Genomic DNA, 21,451 nt, shown 5'->3' with positions numbered 1-21,451 from the left:
AATGACTGCAAGTGAATAATAATAAATCTGCTACAATTTTAGGAGGAATGTAGAGTTCTGACCTTAAACAGCTCATTAGCTTTTCTAACCAGCCAATACCTGCCCTCCAGTTAGGCCAAAAAGGCATAGGTGTTATCAGCAAATGTCGAGGTTTTGTTGTATTTTTTTGATGGTCCTGATTCTTCTCCTTTTATATGTGTGGTTCTCGCCTTCCTGCTTTGAGAAGAGGGAAGGAATGGCTCCTCTGCAACAAAGAATTCAGTCTGCCTTTGAATACATTGCAGAGCTAATTGTGAGGCTGTTAAAATTTTTTTTCTTAGCATGCAGACACTGAAATGTTACAGGGCACTTGAGATATTTTCACAGGCTGCAAGACAAAGAGTTAATCAGCACTGCTGAATTCCAATATCAGAATAATAGCCTTTTTTTTCTATTTTGGGAAATACTTATTTCAAAAGATACTGGTATATACCTGCAATTCCTGAAAAACCAAGTGACTCATCCATGTTATGTCTGTAATTCTCAGTTTGCCTTCCTTTCTCTTCTGTGCTGGCATACCAAAACCACGCATACAGTCTCAGGAAGCATACAGTGACATTTTTGTCCTGGGACTAGGGATTTCCTGTTCTAAGTTCAACTACAGGTGGATTAAATTTTTCATGTGAATCATCTTTTTCTTTTCTAATGAAAAATGTCATATCTATAAACAAAAATTATTTTTATGCATTTTTGTGGATCTTTTTGGCATTTGCATCTACCAAGGGTTTTTTTAATCTTCTGAAAAAAATTCTTTTAAAAACTAAAAAGAGTTTAAAAAAATCAGGAAGACAACGTTTCCTGATGAGTTCAAATATTAATGAAAATTTTAATTTGTATTTCTCAGGATGCATGCTCTACTGCAAAGACTTTACTGGGTGCTCCATCTTAAAAGAGACAGGATTAGGAAAAACTGTTCAGTAGTTTAATGTCATGAATGCATTTCTAATCAAGGTGACCTAGACTGAGCAAGGGATATCTTCTGAGGCATGTTTTCAAAGAAATAAGAAACCCCCTGGTTTCTTATTTTTCTTCCACCATAGCTGATATCAGCATTGGTAAAACTAGGATGTATAAGCTTGTTACCAATTCTATAGCTGCACCAGAAGAGGCAAATACTGAATTCCATACCCATAGAGGTGGAAAATATAGGTGCAAACTGTATATACAGAAAATTCTGAACCTCTTATTGCCCCAGTTTTTCTCATATGCTTCACAAGGACTCTATCATAGCTGTGATAGAAACTGAAAAAAGGACAACAGTATAGGCAAATAGGAAAAACTCATGCAGACAGGTTCTTGCAAATGTCACTATCAGTTCCTGTGAGTTTTCAAGGTGCACCTTAAATCCAAGATCTGTTTGTTTGGTTTTGGTTTTGTTTTGGTTTTTTTTTTTACTCTCCCTCTGGGTTGGTTGCTTGTTCCGGACTCATGATTCTGCAGTACAGCAAAAGACACAGTCATATAAAATGATTTGCTATTACTGTGTACTGTGAAAATTTTGGCTTCTTAAAATTAGCCTATAGATAATTTGGCTGTTTCAGAAGACTTTCTGATTTTTTCCCCACTATGAATAAGCAAGAAACTGTAAAATCAAATTTTCACAAGTCATGGCCACTCAAAACATCTCACAGCTGCTGTGCTGTCATGGTTCCCAGAAATCCTGCAGCAAGAACATTAGTAAGTATGCAGTCATAACTTAATCTGTTTAATGTTCACTGGATCAAGGCAGTATGTTTTAAATAGCAGCAACTCTATAATGATATTGGCCATTGTTTACAAGAGCCATGATCACTGATCTGTCCATGTCCCTCTGATTCTTTCCTACAGTTCATTCCCCATTTAGCCCAACCTCCATGTATGTTACTGCCGCAGCCCATGAAAACATTCATTTTGAGGTCTGGCCAGCCAAGTGGATTCCAGTTGATGTGGCTAATTCTGAGGGTTGTCTCTGCATCAGCACAAAACTGCCAAAGAAATCCTTGATCCAGCTGAAATGAAGCGCAAAGTAGGGAGCTTTTCCTTAGAGGGAAGAGGAAAACCCACCAAACTGGACCCGTGTCACTTAGTTATAATCAATCCCTTGAATTGCACCTGGAAACAAATGCTGAGCTAGTACAAATGGTAGAAGAGCATGGCAAAACATCTTTCACACACAACTGTATTCTCAGCTTGCCTCGAGTACACGGCAGAAGAATTTATTCATTGACATAGCTCAAGCCAGAGCCAAGAGATACAGTGAGAAATGTAATGGTATGGGTCTGTCCCCAAATCAGAAAATTTTGAGCTGTCATTACATGTTCTTGAGTCTTTAACGTAGCATTATCTAGGCTATGTTCTACTGCTGTTATCCTGGATCAGAAGAAAGATCCTCCTAGCCCAGCATCTTGGTTCTGAAAGTGGCTAAGCACAGAGGGAAAAGTGTGAAGCCCATGCACGTTATAGTTCCCCGATTTATTTCCCCATCTTCACATTGCTTTTTGAACTCTGAACTGTCAGCTGCTAAGCATACCGTGGCAAAGACTTCTTTACATCCTACACCATTAACTATCAATTTTTGTTTACTTTAAACTTATTACATGTTAATTGCTTGTACTGGAGGAGACAGTGAACGATAGCAATCTATCCATCCATCCGTTCTACGGCAAATTTTCTAGACCTCTCCCATACCTCCTTTTAACAGTGTCTCGCTTTCTGAGCCAGAAAAATCTTTCCATCTCTCTGTCTCCCTCTTCCTGTCTCTCAGCAGCTGATCATTCTTCCTTGCCCTCTTGTATCTCTCCTACTTCTGGGCACCGACCTCTACCTGTTATAACCTCCTGGATCGATTTCCTGAGTGTCAGTGCAGAGCCCATGATAGTGTGTATATGGTTGAGATTTATAACTGTTTTCCATCTGCATCACTTCACAAACATCAGCATTAAATTTCACCTGCTATTCTCTTGGCTATTTGATACTGTGAAATTCATGTTAGCTTTTCTTTTTACAATTCTGAATAGCATAGTATCACCAGCAAGCTTTGGCAATTCACTTACAAGTATGTTGGATGGTGTTGGTCTGACTGCAACTCCCTGTGGCAACTCAGCAGCGTGATGACCCTCCGTTGTGAACTATGACAAACTGACAATGACCTGCTGAATTCTCTGACTCCAGACATACACAAGAACACACAAGGATGTCATCCTCAGCTCTGTGCAAGAAGTGCTAGCTTTGAGGAAATAAATAAAATAGTCTTACCTTTCCAAGAGGCACAGTGACATCAAGGCCAAAGAATAAAGGCAAGAGAGAAGAACAAGAATAGAAATAGAAACTGCAGAAGAAAAAGAAGATTGCGTAAAAACTAAAGGTCATGGCGTTGTAAGCATCAGGATTATTTTTGCACTCTGTAGGACAATTTGAATAACTATGCATTCAGAAAACACTGTGTTTCCCTAGTTACTTCTGTAAGTACCACACCACCTCCCAGGCTCCGAAAACAGATCCCGTTAATTTTGGTGATGAATTACAATTGGCACCACATTGAAAGCCTGAGGTATAACTGTCACTATGAACCACCATGGGTTGATTGAAGTCACAAAGCTGGATATCAGAAATAGCATGGGTAATTGTAAGTGCGTTAAAAAACAGTGCCTGCAATCCATGCTAGAAATAGCCTGGAAATATATATGTATGTATATATATATGTATATATACACATATACAGACACACACATAATATCCAACCCTAACCATTACATGTTTAATAATCAATTTTTGGATGTCTCATTTTAATCATGAATGCGTTGCCTTCTGAGATGTGAATTTTTGTGAGTTGAAAGCTTGCTTGAAAATTGACACTAAAAAGTCTCCTATTCAAGGTCTCCATTTGGCCATGGCATAAGTTTTGCTTTGCTTTTTTTTATTTTCATCACAGATTATCACCTGTTAGTTTTCCAGGTTATATATATCTTAGAAAGAAAGACACTGAGTTCTTGTATCACAAAAATATTGGCAGAAAAGCAGAAAGAATTATGCGTATCAAGTTTTGCATTATGCCCACTTGTTTCACTTTAGGAACATACATATAAACTGAAAGGGCTCATTAGCACTACTGTCACTGTACCAATATAGCCATTATTTCATATTATAGTTCACACATGGACATCGATATTTACTAACATAAGCACATTGGCAAGGCTACCACTAGAGATGAGTCTTACACCCGTCTGGCATTTCTAGAAAAGACATTATTGGTAGCAGTACGCTGTGCCCATGCTATGATCTTTTTTCAACAAGCCTATCTAACCTGTTTACAAGTAGCAAAACTCAATGTGACAGAGTTGGCCTTATTCACCAAAAAAAATGTGGTACGTATTTTGAGAGAGAGAGAGAGAGAGAGAGAGAGAGAGAGAGAGTGTGTGTGTATATATAGTATATATAAAGAATGTGCATATATAGTTCTTTTGACAGTTCAGTCTAAGGGCAAGATTCCAGTACCATATTTATATGGCATAGTCAATTACAAGCTTCAATAAAGAGGACAGCATCTGAACCTGAGTTCCCTAGTCTTGCCGGATAAGGACAATCTTCAAATCTTCGTTCGGTTTCATTCAGCGCCTTCCTGCTTGCTAGCCTCACCTTGCCTTTAACGGGGGTATTGCCTGTCTACCAACACAGCATTGAACAGCCAAGTAAAGGCTTCATCATTTGCTGCAGTATCGTTCACCATAATTCACAGTGTTTGGCATTTATTTCCTAAAATGAAATATTGTGGAGGAGACTCTAAGGTTAAAGTCTGTATATACTGAAACACAAATTGAAAAGAAAGCATAGTAGAACACCACCAACAGGTCCAGCTGATTCAGCTAAACAAAAAGGTCATGTAGTTCAAGAGAACTAGGTCATTACTTTCAAAAAAGTTCATCAGCGTGCTTCAGAAGCGTAACAGAACCAACCTTTTCCTCCAGATCCTTAATTTGTCTCTTTTGGATGTCAGTTTTATCTTCTAAATCTCGGATCCTCTGGAAATCAGAAAAGAAAGCATCTAGACTAAATTCTCAGTAAATTTGCTCCACTGAACAAGTAACTTAATATTCCAAGTGCCAAAAGCCTAGACATTAACAAATCCATTTCTTTGGCAGGGATAATCTCGTGTAGTACCATGACTCCATCCACTAACCCTGCCTAACCACAACTTTACCATGTGTACAACTGCTCAAAATATGCCACTGCATATATGTGACTGTATCCTCAAATGCTGGAAATTAATATCAATAGTGGATCTGTTTCGTATTATCTATTTTATATTAATCCTGTGTTAAATAGATGGAAAGCGTAAGATCATGGCTATAGTCTTTAGAATTATCGCATGACTCCTTAAGATTTCTCACAGCTTAATGTGTTGAAAGAGGATTAAAGTGTTATTACTAGATCTGAAATGATAAATGTACACAATGCTATGAAAACATTGATTCTGTGGTGAGCGGGATATATGTAACTTATAGACAAGGCGTATTTCTTTAGCAGAGCTAGGTACTTCTAGAGAAATTATGTAGCATGAGTTAAACTTTTGGCCCCTTGGGAAGAGAGATCCCACAGAATAGTTAACAGAACTCCTAAGTATGAAAAATGAGGCCTTGAATCTCGGTATCTTTTCTCTGTTTAGTCAGGGCATAAGACAGCTGGCCAGCAAACAGCAGAGGTCCAAAGAGGCAAACCAGGAGACACCTGGAGAGCAGATGGCACCCCGTGACATCTTCCTAATTGTCTGCAGATGAGAAGACTAGCTTATGGCAGCTTTCAAACACTACCTCTTCCTTTCCTTGCCTCTCAGCCTTTCCCAGCCCCATCTGTAACTGAGGCTGGCTAAGAGTTGTTCAAAGAGGCCAGAATGGCTGTGGCAGTGCTAATCAGGGCAGCGGTCATGGCTGAAATGAAGAAGCTCCTCATGCTGCAAAGCTCTGGTAAGAAGAAGTAAGGGTGGACCCGGTCTCAAGTCTCCAACTCAGGATCAGGCAGGACTGTGAAAACTAAGTCTTCCTGCGAACCAGAAACCCTAACCACTGGGCAGACGCTTTCTTTCTTATGCTCATAAACATTTGAGTAAGTTTTGTTTCACTGGGCAGCTGTCACATTAATCAGCATGCTGTGACTGTTTGCCATTTTGCTCCGGGACCTCACAGCTTGCAGAGCAGCAAACATTGGTCTTTGAACGTAAAATGTAGTACTGTATCTCAGCAGTGAAATGTAACAACTGCCTACTTCAGGGGGGACAGAGCAGAAGTGTCTGGAAAACAGGATAGCTCTCCTGTATAACATGAGCCAGAAGCATTCGTACAGTTCCTCTTTGCCCAGTCCAATAACTAAGGATGACCATTTTTATTACAAAGCTAGATTTGTGCAGACGGAATTCTGAATGAAAACTTTGGTTTGGAATTTTAAGACTCAAAATATGCCAAAACAATCCTCCACAAGCTAGTATCACACGTGTTTGTGTACACAGTAAAGACACAACGTATGAAGCAACTCAAAAAACTGGGTGCCAGGCTCCCTGGGGCTTGGGGCTTGCCTAAATTGGACCTCAGCTTATGTTCTTATACAGCAAAGCTGAGTAGATACGCATGTGTGTGGTTCCTTTTTCTTACCTGATGAGCCTGCTGGAGCAGCTCCATCCTCTCCTGAAGAATCTGGCAATCATATTCTCTGCTTTTCCTCAGCATCTGACGTCTTAGCTTTTCTACTGCTGTCCTCAGCTCTTCCTGCTGTTTTTCAGTGAGTAGTTCCCCAAACTTTATCACCGTTTCTTGCTGCAAAGCATTGTACAAGGTGGCTTCAAGCTCCTGGATCCTCTGGTTGATGCAATACCAAAAGCCAATTAGAGATGAAACATTGTTTAAAACACAGTGGGAACTGGGGGGTTGGTGGCAGATTCAGGCACCTGCATGAGAAGTGGTCCCTGTGCTCAAGTGTGCAAAAATGTGAAAACCAGAACTCATAAAATAGTTCAGTATTTTGACAAAAGGATATGAACTTTTATTTTTAAAATATTTTCATATTAATTTTCACTGAAATCCCTCACTTTGACTTTTTTAAAAGCAGTTACAGAGATGATTAGGAGTTGGATAGAACTTTCATACCTATTTTATAAGTGTAAAGATGAATATTTCACCAATTCTAAAATTTTGACCCATTGTGCTAAAAAAACAAAAGAGGAAAGATTAAAGGTCACTGCCAGACTACTTTGCTCTTAATCCTGCTAATCAATGAGCATTCTCGTTAACTTGACAAACCAAACATGATGAACTTGCACAGCCCATTATCAGACCTATGTATCAGAATTTGATACAGCAGTGTTTATAGCAGGAACTCTTGCTTTTTGTGTCGTATTGTCTTCTTGCTATGACACGTGCAAAACAGCCAAGATTCCAGATCTGAGTTCCAGTTGGTTGCACTGACTCCAGTTGGACAAGCCAACATTAATGAGCAATCTCTGCCTTTAACTGACGAAAGATTTTCAGACTTCAGGAGATCTGTCTTTTTGTGACATGAAAAAGCTAGGTGTCGTGTTGAAGCTGTGCAGATTGCATGGCAGTGCATTAGAAGAATGGGAAAAAAACAAATAAATAAAAAAAGATGCTAAGAAAAAGCAAAAACCTCTCTTCCTGATCCAACAGGAGTCTGTGTCCTGCCACAGTGCTGGCCAATATGTGCTGTAGAATGTCCTTTGTACATACCATGTATGCTTGGTCAAGAGCTTGCTTCCTGTAGTCTAATTCTTCCTCCAAATAACCTTTTATTTTGCAAAATTGCTCCTACAATGAAGGATCGTTTGGATAGAAAAATGAATTAGTTACTCAAAATACTTTGGGAAGTTTTATTACATCAACTACAGATATCTGACTCAGGCAGGACTAGGAGGCTGGTCTTCAACTGACACTCTGCAGAGTTATTAATACCTGACTCAGCTAGAAAAGGAGGAAGGGAAAATAGCTGTGGATTGCTTTTGTATGGTAACACATCTGAGCTACATGGAACTAAATCCATCATCTCTTTGTTCACTTCAGTGATATCACTTGGCATTTCAGCAGCGTAATTTAGGGGTTTCTGTCTGATTTTTCTAAAGATACCTTCTCTGGCATCATGGGCAACTCCTTTTGTACCTTCTCTTATTTTGGAAGAGGTGTGAAAGTGCAATAAACTAAACAGGAACAGGCATATTCACATTCACATTATTTGGGGGAAGCTGCTGTGCTTTAACTTCTCAGCCTACCTTAAGCTGAGTTGACTCAAGTACAGATATACCATAGGAACAGAATGTAAACCACTACAGCTATCCAACCCTTGTAGTTATGCTTGTTCATCTCATAGGTTACTTCCATTAACCAGAATAAGAATAGAGTAAGGTACTAACTTTACTGGTGCTATAGCAACTGCAGTTCAGCTGTGAATGTTTTGCCTTTAGGATGGTATGGTCTTAAAACGTAATGAAAGAAAACAGCGTGTAATTCATTAGTTTCCCACATACCGGTATTGAATAAATGTCATACAACAGCTGATGTTTAGATTGTGAATCTTACGAGAAGAAGAGTGTGGTCATTTACATCTCTGAAAATCACAGAGCACCTTTGAGCCCTCTGTACTTATTAATAAACAGTCATCCTCATGGAAAGAGAGAGAAAGTTTTCAAACCTTCACTATTTCTGTTTCTATGTTATTCTGCTGTTGCATGTGAACCAGACTAGTAACAATTTTATTGATTCACCGATAATCAGAGAAAGCCTGCATACTTAATTTGCCAATTTAGTTATCTTTTGGCACACCAAGTAAATGTGACACACTCAGTGTCTTGCCCCTAAAATGTGTATTAAGGAAAGTTTGCTTACCATATCACTTTCCAGTTCCATCATCTTCTGATGCAGAGCAGCTTCAGCTCCCTCAATCTGCTGGATCCACTGGAGGGAAGACAATGACAGCTGTAACCTGCTATGTTTTCTAGGCACGGGGGCAGTGGCAAGTGGGACATCTACAGCATCTCGTTAGTCTATCTTTAGTAACCTGTTGCTAGTTCTGGGCCCATCATGAGGCTGTTCTCCTGTGACAGGGGCAGCCACAATGTCTGTAGGTAGCACTTGATAGAGAAGAAGCAAGAGGATCACCATTACCAGATGACTGGAAGATGGAAAAGCACACTTGCTTGGATGGATAAGGAACCCATTTCATCCTATAGATAAAGGCCCATGACGGGGCTCCAGCATCTCAAAAATAGCTTAGCTGGGTAGATGGAGGCAGAGGAGGAATTGTTGAGTAGAATCCTTGGAAGCTGTCGTGTTGACAAAATTGTGTGCTGCATTTGAGTCACAGAAAGCAATTTTAAACAACCCTCACTTTCTTTTTAATTTCCAAAACAAGGAACTTACTTAGACACATACTTTTAGTGCAAATTTTGCATACAGATCTGTCCTGGTTTCGGCTGGGACAGAGTTAATTTCCTTCCTAGTAGCTGGTAGAGTGCTGTGCTTTGGATTTAGGATGAGAATAATGTTGATAACGCACTGATGTTTTGGTTGCTGCTGAGCAGTGCTTACACCAGTCAAGGACTTTTCAGCTTTCCCTGCTCTGCCCGGTGCACAAGAAGCTGGGAGGGGGCACAGCCAGGACAGCTGACCCAGACTGGCCAAAGCGCTATGCCACACCGTATGGCGTCATGCCCAGTATATAAACTGGGGGAAGAAGAAGGAAGGGTGGGATGTTCCGAGCGATGGCGTTTGTCTTCCCAAGTAACCGTTACGCGTGATGGAGCCCTGCTTTCCTGGGGAGGGCTGAACACCTGCCTGCCCATGGGAAGGAGTGAATGAATTCCTTGCTTTGCTTTGCTTGCGTGCACGGCTTTTGCTTTACCCATTAAACTGTCTTTATCTCAACCGTGAGTTTTCTTACTTTTACTCTTCTGATTCTCTCCCCCATCCCACCGGGGGGGAGCGAGCGAGCGGCTGGGTGGGGCTTAGTTGCCGGCTGGGGTTAAACCACGACAAGATCCCTTCAGAAACTTTGGAAATCTCCAGACTAGAAATCTCACGCTATAACTAATTATGGCTTAAATGTCTGATGGTTTCTCATTCAGTTTACTATTGCAAGTTTCATGTGACATTCCTTTTCTATTTGGAGTTGTTTTGACTTCACAGCTTGGGCCAGCTGAGTTTGATATTTTTGCTGCTTTAGCAAGGTGTTTGGGACTGTGCTGGCACAGTTTACTTTATCTGGGGAATCACTTCCTACACTAGAAAGTTTGACAATATTGACAACAACAACAGTGCAGAAAATTTCCAGTGTTAGATGAGGCCTTAGATAACACATGAGAAAAACAAGCACACAATTTACCTTTTCTGCCAAGGACAATACAGTGGAAGCCTGAATTATGGCCACTTGTTCTTCGTTTCTTAAATTCTGTGAAGAGAAAGAGAGGGAAGAAGAAAATTGGCAGCAGTTTCCTGCATGAATAAAGATAATCCAGGCGACAGACTAGGTCTACCGTTTTCAGGGGATCCCTGTAATACTGGGTATCCTATTCCTATCGAAACATTCAGAGTCTGTTAACGTATTAAAAAGAACACTGTTTTTGCCTTTCTGCGTGATATGGACTAACTATATGTTTTCATTCCATTGCATCTTATGATAAATATAAACTAAAATTAGACCCATTTGTCTGTCTTCATGCTAGTTTTACAAAGCTGAACTTCCATTAAAGCTTTTGTAAAAATGCTAATTTACACCAGCATGTGAATAGACCATCACAATCCTTCATTTTTATAGAGTCATAGAATGGTTTGGGTTGGAAGGGACATGAAAGATCATCTGGTTCATCAATTTAGTTCTGGTTCATCAATCTGGATCATCAATTTAGAGACAAGGATGTCATGCAGGACAGTGTCAAATGCTTTGCACAAGTCCAGGTAGGTGACATCAGTTGCTCTTCCCTTATCCACCAACACTGTAACCCCGTGTAGAAGGCCACCCAGTTCATCAGGCACGATTTGCCCTTGATGAAGCCATGTTGGCTGTCACCAATCACCTCCTTATCGGCTATGTGCCTTAGCATACTTTCCAGGAGGCTCTGCTCCGTGATCCTGCCGGGCACAGAGGTGAGACTGGTCTGTAGTTCCCCAGGTCTTCCTTTTTTCCCTTTTTAAAAATGGGGGTTATGTTTCCCCTTTTCCAGTCAGTGGGAACTTCACCAAACTGCCACGACTTCTCAAATATGATGGATAGTAGCTTAGCAACTTCATCCGCCAGTTCCCTCAGGTCCTGCAGATGCATCTCATCAGGTCCCATGGATTTGTACTTTTTTTAATTTATTTTTTGTATTTTTTTTAATTTATTTTTTGTATTTTTTTTAATTTATTTTTTGTATTTATTTCTTATACGCTTTCTTAAAACATATCTAATGTTGGCCAGAGGTACAGGATGATCTCTTTTACATGGATGACTAAAGTGGGCAGCAATGCCCACTTAGAAAGCCACAGGGGATTTGATAATTCTTGCCTATTTATGAAACTGTTTGGAGAGGAATCCTAGTCCTGATGTCGTTGGCTCAGGCTGCCAAACTAATTCACGTGCTTTCCTGAATGACTGGAGTGCAGTTAGGCCCAGTTCCAAATATCAGTGGCCTTTGGACGTTCTTCCCAGTCTGCTAAACCAGATGTTAAAGCTGCTACTTCATTACTCAATTCTCTGACTATTGAAATCTCACAAATTGTTAACTTATGGAAATAAACACTCCTTAAATGAATTGTTCTAATATTACATAATTTAACAAGTATCTTAGAAAATAGTCATGATAATTATAGATTTCACTTACTCTACTGTACAAAATACAGCTTGTAAAGGGAAAATATCTCCCGCTAACTTACCCCATTATCACCTAGGATGTCTAACTGCTTTATGAGGTCTGGGATGCTGACATCCTGCAAAAAGAGAACATGGTAAAGGCATGGCATGTGCATTTTATCACGGCTGCAATATTCGTCCCTCCTACGAACCATGTTGAAATCAACCATTTTGTTTTATCCCATGGAAATGCATTACACACTGATTTCAGTTGCCTTTGAGCCAGGCATTATCATTATGGTGCAAGTTAAGAGCCCAATTCAGTTGTGTCAGTCATCACACACTCTTACATTAGACTGAGTTTAAATGCTTAACGTTTAGTGGAGTTATTAGCAGAGATGAATGTAATGGGTTATATGGGCAGCATCCACCACTCCTGTAGTTAGAAGTGCTGCCTTATAAAAGTGACCTACCTTAACCCCTTCTTTCATGCAGTAGATCTGTAGAGCACTCACACCATCTGAGAAGGGGTGAATCTGGAGATTAAATGGTGGGGACCGCCTCTCTCTTTCCTGAAAATAAATTGAAAAGATGCCAGAGAACATATTAGAATGAAGGAGATGCACACAGAACTCATTAAATGCCCTAGCTACGGTTTACGTCATGCTTCCAAAGCCAAGCTCTTCATTTTACAAGTTAAAGAAAGAAACATTTAGACCTAGTCTGAAAAACAGTGGGATAGGATCCTAAATCCAAGCTAAGTATTTTAGAGGAGATTATTTATTTGATGAATTATGTCAATTTGCAAATTGTCTGTGGAAAAGCTGTCACCTGGCTAAGACTCAAGTGATTTGCTTAATGAAGTGTTGAACAACTATACAGTGTTGTAAATGGCTCCCTTTAGAAACAGGTATTTGACTTAAGACTACTAGGATACTCAGATTACACATTTGCTCATCCTGGTGTGTTGTATGTCCTAATACCTGTGGAAAGCAATACGTTCAAAAAAGTTGATCAACTGAGCTGTTTATATACCTTCATTGCATAAAATCTACAAACATTTGTCCAGTTTTAAAGGACCAAAGACAAAAATCAAAATTTGAAGATGTTATTTCTCATCCCTTTCAGTAGGTATTCAGGCAAGCACAGAAGTGAAGATCAAATTTCACTTTTAAATCCATTTTGGTTTATGAATATGTAATTCACTTGATCAGTCCAGTTCGATGTCATGTGGAAACAGCTGTTAGGTAAAACTGTGGGAAAGTTCTATAAATAAGGGACAAATCTGTCACAGCACTGATTCATGAGAACCAGGAAAGGCTCTGTGTTACCTACAAGCTCTAAATGGCAAATATATAAGGCCTTAGACAGCAACTGAAAAGAAGAACTAAGAAATAAACTGGCTTATACTGGAGAAAAGACCAGGTGGAAGTTTTTGTTCCTTGGTGCTCATAACAAGAATGTGTAACTAGGGGCAGTCTGGGAAGAGGGAGATCGAGGTCCAACCCAGCCCTCTGGCTGCCTGCAGAGGCTTCTGGAGCTCCACGATCAATCTCCAGTGTCTCCTGAGGGACCTTCCTTACCTAAGGCAGGTCCTGAGGAGAGCTGCTCAACAGGGAATGTGTCCAGTGCCTGCAAAAGTGACAGCGCCTGCAAGTGGGCAGACAGGCCATCGCTATTCATTGTGCTAGGGCCTGCAGCCTCCAGACACAAATTAGGACAACTCCAGGCCAAGCACTATACGCACACAGGCAGGCACTGTTGGCTTTTCACACGTGCCAGCATTGGCAAGAATAATGATAAAGGCTGTAGGAGCAAGACCACATTCACCTGTATAAAATGTCTCTTATCCCCACAACAGTGGCAGGAAACTGAGGCACAGAGAGATTAAATCTAAATGTGCCTCAGGAATCAATAGTACAGAAGCCATTGCAAACCCTTGTCCAGGGCGCCTGTGTTCCTTAGGCACCTTGGCTCTGTACCCTAGCCGTCCTCAGGTGCTCACAGCAGGGCGGCAGCACCAGCACCGCCAGCCCCGAGCACAGCCCAGCCCAGCCCACACCAGTGGCCCCGGGGATCCGCAGACGTCCCCGAGCAGAGCCGGAGGGCCCTGCGGGCTGTCACAGGCCTGGCTTCAGCTCCCTCTGCCGCAGGAGCCAATGTGCACGTTTCTCCTCTGCAACAAAGAGTGCTCTAATCGCCCAGTACCGACTGGTTTGGGTAGGACAGCCCCCCTCTCCTCTCACAGCCAAGTCCCCACAGAGAAAAGAATTCAAGATTTGCTGGGCCAGAGGGTACAAGGTACAACCCTTTTACCCCATAGATATGGTACTGGAAGACAACAGCCCTGGGCCTGAATCTTTCTCTTACAACTGCTTATGCAATTTCATTGATCATTGCTGAATTAAACTTCGAACAGTTCCAGTCCTTCAAGCACAGGGCTAAAGAGGTGCGCTTCTCCTCACAGCAGCACTCTCAATGAAACTTGAACTCTTGTCTCATCACCCTTGCTGAAAGAGGGGAAAAGAACAAAGCCAGTATAATTTATAGATCAGCAGTAAGATTTTCATAGGGGGGAACAGGGCTTTGAAGACCCTGAAGAGGGAACTGTACCTGCATCTCTGACTTCTTAGAGGAACACTCTACTCTTCAGCTATTAGAGATAAAAGTACACTCAACATTTCTTTCTCCTCCAAGACCTGCTCAGGTTCATGAAAACAAACAAACAAACAAACAAAACACAAACAAAAAAAACCCCTGGATGCCTACTTTTAGGAGAGAACTTAGCTGTGAACCAGGATGCAGCCCTGAGCAAAGTACATGAGGGTGGGGTTTAAGCCTTGCTTATTTGGTTCATTTAAATGTAATTAATTTCTGTTGATTTCAGTAGACTCCAGGCCAGCAATAAGAACAAAGCATGTTGACAACAGCCTGCTCCAAAGGACTAGAAAACGCATATCCACAGGTGTGGTAACTAAGAGCCACGCTGACATTAATCAGCTGAGCTTATCTCTGCACACTGGGCACCTAGCTCGGAGAGAGGTGAACCAGGCAAGTATGGAGCTTACTATTTCCAGGATACTAGAACTGACGTACTTCAGCTCACAATTAAAAATGCTGGGCCTGATTTGTTACTCTGTTATATCACTACAATGCTTGTGGAAACACTTGATTAAAGTTGGTGTCCAGTGCAAGTGCACTAGTTTAATTTGCTACCAGCTCTACAGTAATGAGCTTATCCATCACCTCCAGCTCAAGGTTTCGGAACTCCAGCAGCTCATTCTGGTCTCGGGCATCCTGCAGCTCCTGTTGCAGACGGTTGTTTTCTGCTTCCAGTTTCTCTATCTAATAGAAAGATGTAAATTCAGCATCTGTGTGACTGTTACAAGAAACATTGAATATTTGGTGAGTAGTAGTTGAGGTAGCATAGGCAGTGCAAAATCCAAACTCTAGAGATGATTCACTACTTGCTGTTTTTTCTCGTGAGTCTTTATTTCACAGGTGAACTTCTGCTCATCAACTTCCTAAACATCATAAAATGCTTAGGCTGGAGGTTTTCCTAAAAGAATCCAGTCCTAGTGAAGATCAGTGGGGAAGTTAACTCTACCGAGGTGTCAGGTTAGCTATTAGTCTGCATTAGCTATTAAACACACTGCTCTCATGGTAAAGCACTGGAATAGATTGTCTGGGGAGGGATGCGGAAACACCATTGTTGGAGGACTCTGGGAACAAGTTGGATAAACGTCTATCAGGAGTGACACAGAAACAGCTGCACCTGCCTTGGAGGAGAGCTTGGGCTAGATCAGAGATTCCCAGTGTGTAGTACATGAAGCACAGATGGCATGCGGGGAGAGCTGTCTTTATGGAGGCAGTTACCTGAGCAGCCGTCCCACCCTGTGCAAGCGCTTGTGTGAACTGCACGGCAAGCATCTCCACACGAGTAGTTCTGTCAATTAGCAGATAGAATTAAATACCACCCATTGGCCAACTGTCTACAGCTTGCTTGTTGTGGACAACTCCACCACTTGCTTCTCAGCCTGCTCTCTTCTGCACGTCTCCAGCCAGTGCCAGGACATGTGTTTTGCAGTCAGGTTGTCTGAGTAGGGCCCAGACAAGGACAGCGAGGGAGCGTCGTAAGGCTGAGGTCAAATGAGCCCCCATCGGTCAGTTTGTCTGGATGGGGAAGGATGGCACAGGGCTGGAGACTAATTAGGTGTGTTTATGGAAGGGGAGAAACACAGGCTAAGAAACCTCATCTGGGGAGGTGAAAGATGGCAGGAGACCTGGTGCTGGGAGTTATGGCCTCTTGCTGATGGTAGTCATATGTATGGGCACTGCTGTAACTCTTGGTGATATGCAAGCAATGCTGAGGTCCTTCATCTCCTTATATTCCATGATCAAAAATATATACATACATACAAATATATATACACACACAAACAGGTGATATTCCTAAATGTACCAAGGGACTGAGCAGTACAAGTTCCACTGGACCTAGGGCTGACTTTAGGCCCTTAAAAATATGCAGAACATACAGGGACTAGGAGTATGAAAGGGTCCTGGTGTTAGAGGGTGACTGCATTTCTAGTAGTGTTTCACACCCAGAAGCTAAGCTCAAAACACCCTGCCAGTGCGGCAGCAGACTCTTCAGTGCAATGCTACTGGAACACAAAGGTCAGCGCCTCGGAGCCAGAACAAGTAGAGCTTCCAGCTCTCAGGCTGGAGCTTACCAGCAAAGCTGGTGCATCAGCAACTGCCAGCAACAACAGTGCCTAAGCAGAGCTGGAGAGGGCTTGTCTTTCCATGTGTTACCCTGTCCATATTAATCTATGCTGTTCTATCCTTATACCACACCTATAAGCACCAGACTGCATGTCCAAAAAGTATATTGCAGGATCCAGATTACCCTTCAGAGTGAACACGCAAAACTTGGGAACATACCTTGTCTAAAAGCTCTTGGTTCCTCTTAATGAAAAGCTGTTTGTCTTCCACCCAGTGCGAGTCCTGTTGGATGAAGCAGTACTATTACAGAATAATCAAACTCCCTGAGGTTGGGCACGTTTATTGAAAACTGGAGACACAATATTCAGGCTTTAAAATCCTACATGAACGAACTGTCATTTACAGAATAACAACATACTAGTCTACCAAGCTGTAGCAAGGCTTCTGAACTCACTAGACCTGCCTGTTTACTGAACAGCAACATTACATCTCATGGAAGTCTATACTGAAATTGCACTAGGTATTTTGTAAGCGGAGCAAGTAAGATCCCAAACAGGAAAAGGAAATACACAAGAAGTGCTTACCTGCCCTTTCTGTGCCAAAGTTTTCTCCAGATCTTCTATTTTGGCTTTATACCTCTGGACTTCAGCTTGGAGCTGCTCCTGAGCCTGTTGAAGTCAGGCACAGCATTAAACAGTAACAAAACCAGCAATGTGACTGGTATTAAAAGGAAACCAAACACAGCAGAGCCTGGGTTTATGCTACTGCTTCCACTGAGTGAGTAACCGTTACAAAGATTCTGGCTCAGCGATGGTTTTTGCCACCCTTCGGACTGGCATACAGATGACCCAAGGGCACAGAGCGGTAGCTCAGCCCCCTCTCCCCACCCAAGCCTGTTATTACCATGTATTGCATTAGAGTAGTGAAACACAAGCTCAGGTACTTGGGGTGACAGGCTTTGCTCAAAGGCCCTAGTAAGGGGCAGTCCCTGAATTGAAGAAAAGTGCTTAGTAGATGAGAGTGGCAGAAGGTAGTGGAAAGAAGCAATTATAACTGCCTGGGGCGTCTTCAAGAGCTAACTCTAACAAAGTGCTAAACAACCTGGTGCAATCTCACAGCTGACACTGCTTTGAGCAGAAGTTTGGGCTGGAGACTGCCTGAGGTCCCTTCCAGCCTGAATGATTGTATTTTATGAGATGGACGACACTTTTACCTTGGACAGTTTACTGTAGTCTGCATCACATTCAAATTTGAATGTAATTTGCATTTCTCTGTTAGAAACATTCAGGTGAATATTCCTAAAGTTGGTGCAACGTATGCCTTTGTGAAAACCCACAGGCCTCCATTTACCTTTAAAACCCAACCCCTTCACACCTGGGCAAAAGATGAGAAAACCCTTGTGATTCTGTGCCAAACTGCAGAACCGCCTGCTTTGGCATGCCTGCCTAACTGCAGGGTTTTCAGGTTCAGGTGGAGGACAGCCCCTTGTAAACTGAGAGACTGTGCCCATCCTTAATTGTCACTCTCTTTAAATGTACTCAGCAAATGAGCGAAACGGACATCTCTCAGTTGTATGGATGTTGTATGTAACTCCATTCCCTTGTGCGTCACTTTGAGGGGTTTGTATGTCTTGATAGCAACGAAATGCTTTTATCCTCAAACAACTACTGACCTTGGCTTCTCTTTCAGCATCTATGATGCCTCCTGTCTGCTCCTGCAGTAGTGCATATGCTCTCTGCAGGGCCTGGTACTCCTTTGTCAGCTGTCGAAACCGCAGCTCTGATTCTTCCGCTGCTAAACCCTGACGGATGAGAAAGGACACGTCTAAGCGCCAGACAGTAGAGCACTGCCAAAGCAAAGAATGCAAGTGTGATTTGTTAAGCACAATAGCTGGTTTACAGGTCTTGATTCAAATAGGTTTTTGGTGAGCTTGCTGTGATAAGAAGTAATAAGAATGTGGAATTTATACAGCATTTATATGTCTTTAAGCTAAAAGAAATGTGATGGGTATATTTTCTTCAAGGGGGAGCAGAAAAAAAAATAACCTCAATGCAATGAAGTCATAGCTGTAGACCCTATGGACTAGATCTTGAAAGAACCTCTCAGCATTTCAGTATATCAGTAACCAAAATTGAGGCCAAACTTAATGAAGAACTTATTACTCAATATGCATTATAAAAAGCTAAGTGTTTTTGAGAGCCTAGCCACTTGTTTTGGAAGTCAAAGTCTCTTGAAAACCTGCCCATGCCCATGGAAAGAGTCAGATCTTACCTCATCCAGATCATCATCTGGGGTTGCTGGTGTTCTGTCTGTTCTATACGAGGCCACAGAAGATGTTTCAGAGTCCATGGAATCATCATCATATCCAAAAACTGTATCCACCACATGTCTCTAAAGAAGGGAAAACATGATTTCTGAATCTCCTTGGAAACAGGTAGCATGGGTTTCTGATGGGAGGGGGAAAGATTAGTTCAAAATCACATTGCTAGGTACTTAAAAAAGACAAGACACGAAAAGAGAGCAATGGGCTACCCTTGCCATTACCATCTCCAAACAAACCCAAAGGGAACCATATTGAAGATTAGGTCTTGTGCTAGTGGAGAATGAGTTTGCTGATTAATTTTTCTGAGCTGAGGATCTGGCTTAGTCTAAAATTTGGAAAACATAACGGGAGCAGCAACGTGCTAAAGAAAAAGTCTCTGGCCTTGCAGGAAGGCAGGAGAGTTGTTTGTTAACCCCAAAGCTGTTCAGAAGACATCTCTCAACACGCAGACTGGTGTGCAAAGATAACATCATAAAGAGCTGGAAATGTGTGCAGAATAGGGAACCCTCCTTCTTCTCTCACAGACACTGCTGATATTTTTAGTATCTCAGTGCTTCTCTCACTGATATTGCTGTTGGAGTGAGTGAGTGAAAGCTATGGTAATACAAAAGTAGCGTGAAGGAACTTTTATCTCACACATCTTTCCAGTACTATACTAACTGCCACGTGTTGTAAGAGATTGCTCACACTACACAGTTTCCTTGTATGTCTGACACCTCACTATCTCCAACCTCAGCAACTGAATTAAATCAAATGAAAACTGAGAGTCATCCTATGAAGGTATAAGGTGCTTGACCCCGCAGGCTTTCAGGGTACAGATTTGAGCATTTAAATACTTGGCTTATGAATAATTCTGCAGACAAACTGACGAGCATTTAAGATGCACTTCTGCTTTGCAACAGTTTTCATTTTTGCTGACAGGTTACAACCTTCTAAACCTGGAATCTGAGTCACACAAAAAACACGTACCAAAGATGCCAATAACCTTTTGCATATATTATCTTTTTTTGTTCATTATTTTTCCAAGCAAAGACAATAGCCATATTCTCCCGTGTTACAATCTCTGGCTTAGAAATACAGTTGACTGATGAAAACACTTTTTAGTCCTTGTCTCTCAGTTATGTCTGCTGTGTATTGCTTCAAAACCCATATAGAAACAATGTGATGACACATTTAGGATTTACTGGTCTGAAATTCTTTCTGTGTGTAGGCGAGCGTTGCATTACTTTCACAGAACATGGCTGAAGTACCAAGGGATGTCCTTGGAGGACAAAGAGCAACGAAGCTCTGTTTTCTACACAGTATTTCCACTTTCTGGAGGTGGGATGTGGCTGTTACAAAGTCATTCTTCACATCTAGCTGATAAATGAGCTATTTGAACCACTACTGACTACTCAGCTCTAAAATTGTTCGAAATGATACCAGCTTTGGACTCAGCCCAATTCAGGGTAATACAAGAGGTAGCCAAAGGCCTGTGGAACTGAGCAGGAGAAAATGACACTCAATTTCTCAGGCAGAAACTTCCACTTGAAGAATAAAGATGCACAAGGATTCTGTTTTAGCCCATATGTGCTGTGAAAAACAGATAGCAGAAGATAGATGGGAAGGTCTCTGGAAATGTAAATACATCTCAGCATAATAGACCTTGAGACCAATATTTACAGAAACCAGATGGAAGGAAGATTATTACTGTTTCAGAGAGAGGGAAAAAAGCCCCATTTTGCTGAAAACAAAATAGATACACAAACTTAACTGAATTTCAAAGTGGGCTTAAAAAGCTCTCCCAAAGTAACTAAGGTGTTTATAAACCTAATTACTAAAGCAGATTGTTATAATCCACAAAGCTCTCTTTAATCAGATTGCCAAAGTGTGTTTTCCTACAGAGTCTACTAGTATTTTTATAAGCTGAAAACAATTTTTCCTCTTACCTTAATTGGCTTTGAGCTCCTTTTATGCTTTCTGCGACGAATGAGTTTCTCCCTGTCCTGGAAAATAAGATTAAAAAGTTACTCTCTCTTCTCTTGTTTGCAGCTGTAGGTGGCCAAATCTACAGAGGAAATAAATCCATTGGACTTCCACTGACTCCGTTCATATGTTCAAACAGGAATCTGATTCCAGGCAGAAGAGAGGATTCATATCCAAATCTGTACATGTACCACCTGAAAACCACTTGAAGAAGGGAAGATGGGATTTCTGAAAAAAACCCTTGTTGTGCAGTTGCCTGGACAGGCTGTCAAACGACAGGCGCTGATGGATTTCCTGTTAAAATCACTGGGAGGCCTGTTGCAAGGGACTGGTTTGGGCTTTGTATGAGAGGCTGTCTGCCTTCCCTGCAGAGGAGATGCTGCCTCTGTCTCGAAGTCATTAAATGATGGTAGTATCGATCTCACCCCTCTTAGCAATGATGCCTTAGAAGAGGCAACAGCCTGTTTTGGAGGCTCTTTCTCCTTCCCCTCTACATCATAGTGCGAAGTCAGCTGAAAAAGGGATTGTCAGTATTAAATGACAGAAGAACTACTGAACTGCTGTCTAGCAGCACACCTTTTTCCAGCAGCACATGTTTTTCCA

The 21,451-nt window shown here is 41.6% G+C and overlaps 1 protein-coding gene across 5 annotated transcripts in view; it reads right to left on the bottom strand.

The window, feature by feature from the left end:
* JAKMIP2 (janus kinase and microtubule interacting protein 2) overlaps window positions 1–21,451 on the bottom strand; it is a 70,628-nt gene that overhangs the window by 6,542 nt on the left and 42,635 nt on the right. For 2 of the 5 annotated variants that reach the window (XM_087753996.1, XM_087753994.1), the window contains exons 8-21: window positions 20,812–20,868; window positions 18,832–18,951; window positions 18,233–18,361; window positions 17,145–17,228; window positions 16,780–16,842; window positions 15,085–15,183; window positions 12,312–12,410; window positions 11,922–11,975; window positions 10,393–10,458; window positions 8,898–8,966; window positions 7,749–7,826; window positions 6,660–6,863; window positions 4,971–5,036; window positions 3,274–3,346 (exon numbers count right to left, since the gene is read on the bottom strand). In XM_087753996.1, coding sequence (XP_087610122.1) covers window positions 3,296–3,346; window positions 4,971–5,036; window positions 6,660–6,863; window positions 7,749–7,826; window positions 8,898–8,966; window positions 10,393–10,458; window positions 11,922–11,975; window positions 12,312–12,410; window positions 15,085–15,183; window positions 16,780–16,842; window positions 17,145–17,228; window positions 18,233–18,361; window positions 18,832–18,951; window positions 20,812–20,868 — 1,239 coding nt within the window. In that variant the 3' untranslated portion in view covers window positions 3,274–3,295. Of the gene's footprint in view, window positions 1–3,089; window positions 3,157–3,273; window positions 3,347–4,970; window positions 5,037–6,659; window positions 6,864–7,748; window positions 7,827–8,897; window positions 8,967–10,392; window positions 10,459–11,921; window positions 11,976–12,311; window positions 12,411–15,084; window positions 15,184–16,779; window positions 16,843–17,144; window positions 17,229–18,232; window positions 18,362–18,831; window positions 18,952–20,811; window positions 20,869–21,451 lie in introns of those variants that run through there. The other 3 variants (XM_087753995.1, XM_087753998.1, XM_087753997.1) reach the window with 3 other exon arrangements.

This window comes from Nipponia nippon, unplaced genomic scaffold (genome assembly GCF_047370975.1).
Source record: "Nipponia nippon isolate SJK-2023a ecotype South Korea unplaced genomic scaffold, ASM4737097v1 scaffold_17, whole genome shotgun sequence".
In the NCBI taxonomy this organism is placed as follows: Eukaryota; Metazoa; Chordata; class Aves; order Pelecaniformes; family Threskiornithidae; genus Nipponia; species Nipponia nippon.
The sequence above is the reverse complement of the archived record's forward strand: the minus strand, read 5'-3'. Positions and strand labels throughout refer to the sequence as shown.